The following is a 2,500-nucleotide window of genomic DNA, read 5'->3' on the forward strand; positions in this document are numbered from 1 at the left end:
CCATTTCATAAAATATACATCCAACACCCCTGAAACAGAGAGAGATTTTTAACTCTTCTTCTTAAGAATAGACAGAGGGAGATATGCGGTGGGATGGCCTGAATGTAAACGATAAGAGTGTAAAAGCGCAGTGACTCTCACCACATGTCGATCTGCGTGGAGTACTCAGAGGAGCCCAGCAGCACATCAGGAGGTCTGTACCATAAGGTCACCACTTCATTAGAGTACGTCTTTGTGGGAACAGACTTGGCTCGTGCCAGACCTGCGAAAACACACACACAAACATTACTATCAAAGTCTCACATACAGTTGAAGTCAGAATTATTAGCCCCCCCTGAATTATTAGCCCCGGTTAATTTTTTTCCCCAATTTCTGTTTAATGGAGAGAAGGTGTTTTCAGCACATTTCTAAACATAACAGTTTTAATAACTCATCTCTAATAACTGATTTATTTTATCTTTGTCATGATGACAGTAAACAATATTTGACTAGATATTTTTCAGGATACTAGTATTCAGCTTAAAATGACTTTTAAAGGCTTAACTAGGCTAATTAGGCTAGTCATTGTATAATGATTTGCTCAGTAGATAATCAAATAAATCTCATATATATTTAAATATATTATTGGATCTGTGAAAAGCTTTACCTAAGACTGAATTTTTTACGAAGGTTATGGTTTTATGGTGTTGATAAGAAAATCATGTAGTTATTTTATCAAGCTGTGTTTAAAAGTGTTATCAGGTATGGTCTATCTACATGGTATGGCAATCTTTCTGTAAATCTAAAATCAATTATTTTATATTAATTATTATATATTATTATATAAATAAATAATTAAATGAATAAATAAATAACCATGTCATTTAACATTTAAATAATGTCAACATTTACAACTTAATGTTCGTATAAAAAAATCTAATTTATACTCAATTATATACAAAAAAATAAATAATGAGTATTTATTAACATTTAATTAACGTCACTGGAACTGGAAATGATGCAGGCTTCTCCTAAAAGATAATAAGATGATGTACATTGTGGTAAAAAACATATTTCTCAGCTGTTATTTACATTTGAACAAAAAAAGTCAAAATTTGCCGGGGGTATGAATAATTTCAGGCTCAACTGTAATTAGTATTATAAAATATAAAAAGAAATATAAGCAAATACATTTTTATTGAAAAATAAGTATATTTTACAGCAAAATATTTTATAAAAAAAGAAACTATATATATATATATATATATATATATATATATATATATATATATATATATATATATATATATATATATATATGAATGATTCACAGTATAAAACAGTATTTAACCATAATTTAACCATATAATTTTTTCGTGAATTACCAAAATATACATTATATCTTTATTTATATTTTTTCATTATTGTATATACAAGTGTATTTTTCTTACAAATATACCTATAGCAAATAACATTTTTTATAAAAACATAATACATAACATATATTTTAATTATTCACGTCATTAAACAGTATACTATATTCACATACTGTACATATTTATTGTTTAAAGAAGTGAATCTTTAAAATATTCATAATATCTTTGTTCAAAATTTCATTTGATATTTACAAGCATGTATTTATGTTCTATATAAAATAACAACAAATAAATATAAATACATGTCATTTTAAATATATAATAAAAATAAACTACACAGAAAATGATGTAAAAATGAAACTAATAATTTCTATTAAATAGAAGTTGAATATAAATGGTTTATGCTTTTGTATTTATCTGTCACACAAATGAATGTGCATTCAATAAAATATTTATTTGATGATTAATCGTACCGAAGTCGGCCAGTTTGAGTTCTCCTCTCTCGTTGATGAGCAGGTTCTGTGGTTTGAGGTCTCTGTGCAGAACCTTTCGTCTGTGACAGTACGCTAGACCTCGCAGGATCTGGAAGAGGAAAATCTGCAGACACACACATGCATATGTACACTTTGTGAGTTACAAGATCAGACACAAACACTATCCCAACAAACTTTGTTTTTGTTAAATCCATTCCATCAGCTGCTCAAATAATTAAGGACGGACCTTGACGTTGTGCATGCTCATGATGTTTCCACAGTCATCCATGTACTGCTTCAGATCTTTATCCTACAGGAGGAAAACATGGAAATGTAACGCAAAGGCAAGCCACTTTTGATTTCTTTCTTTCTTTCTGGCTAAATGAATTAGTGTTGTCACATAACCAGTTTCAAGGTAAACCACAACGCATTTTCTGATTGTTAGGATTACGGTTTCAAATTTTCATTATCATTAAAAACGTGATTGATTATATATTTGCAAACAATTTAGGACATGCGCCTTCACATTTCCAATGCCTAATTGTTAAAATGACGATAATTAAATGAAATAATATTAAGATTAAAATATGATGTGTTAAATGGAACAGGGTTTCTGCAGGTTTCACAGAGTTAAATTTAAGACTTTAAGAAATTTTTAAGACCGTTAAGAAA

The 2,500-nt window shown here is 28.5% G+C and overlaps 1 protein-coding gene across 3 annotated transcripts in view; it reads right to left on the minus strand.

The window, feature by feature from the left end:
• The window catches only part of cdk17 (cyclin dependent kinase 17), a 95,776-nt gene that overhangs the window by 9,905 nt on the left and 83,371 nt on the right, over positions 1 to 2,500 (minus strand). For all 3 annotated transcript variants that reach the window (XR_015942103.1, XR_015942102.1, NM_001201357.1), the window contains 4 exon segments: positions 2,076 to 2,138; positions 1,829 to 1,952; positions 142 to 262; positions 1 to 29 (listed from right to left, as the gene is read on the minus strand). The exon segment at positions 1 to 29 is cut by the window's left edge. Coding sequence is in view for 1 of the 3 variants with exons in the window: in NM_001201357.1 (NP_001188286.1) it covers positions 1 to 29; positions 142 to 262; positions 1,829 to 1,952; positions 2,076 to 2,138 (337 nt within the window). In the remaining 2 variants the exon portion in view is untranslated.

The sequence above is a fragment of the Danio rerio genome, chromosome 4 (assembly GCF_052040795.2).
Source record: "Danio rerio strain M-AB ecotype USA chromosome 4, GRCz13ab, whole genome shotgun sequence".
NCBI lineage: Eukaryota > Metazoa > Chordata > Actinopteri > Cypriniformes > Danionidae > Danio > Danio rerio.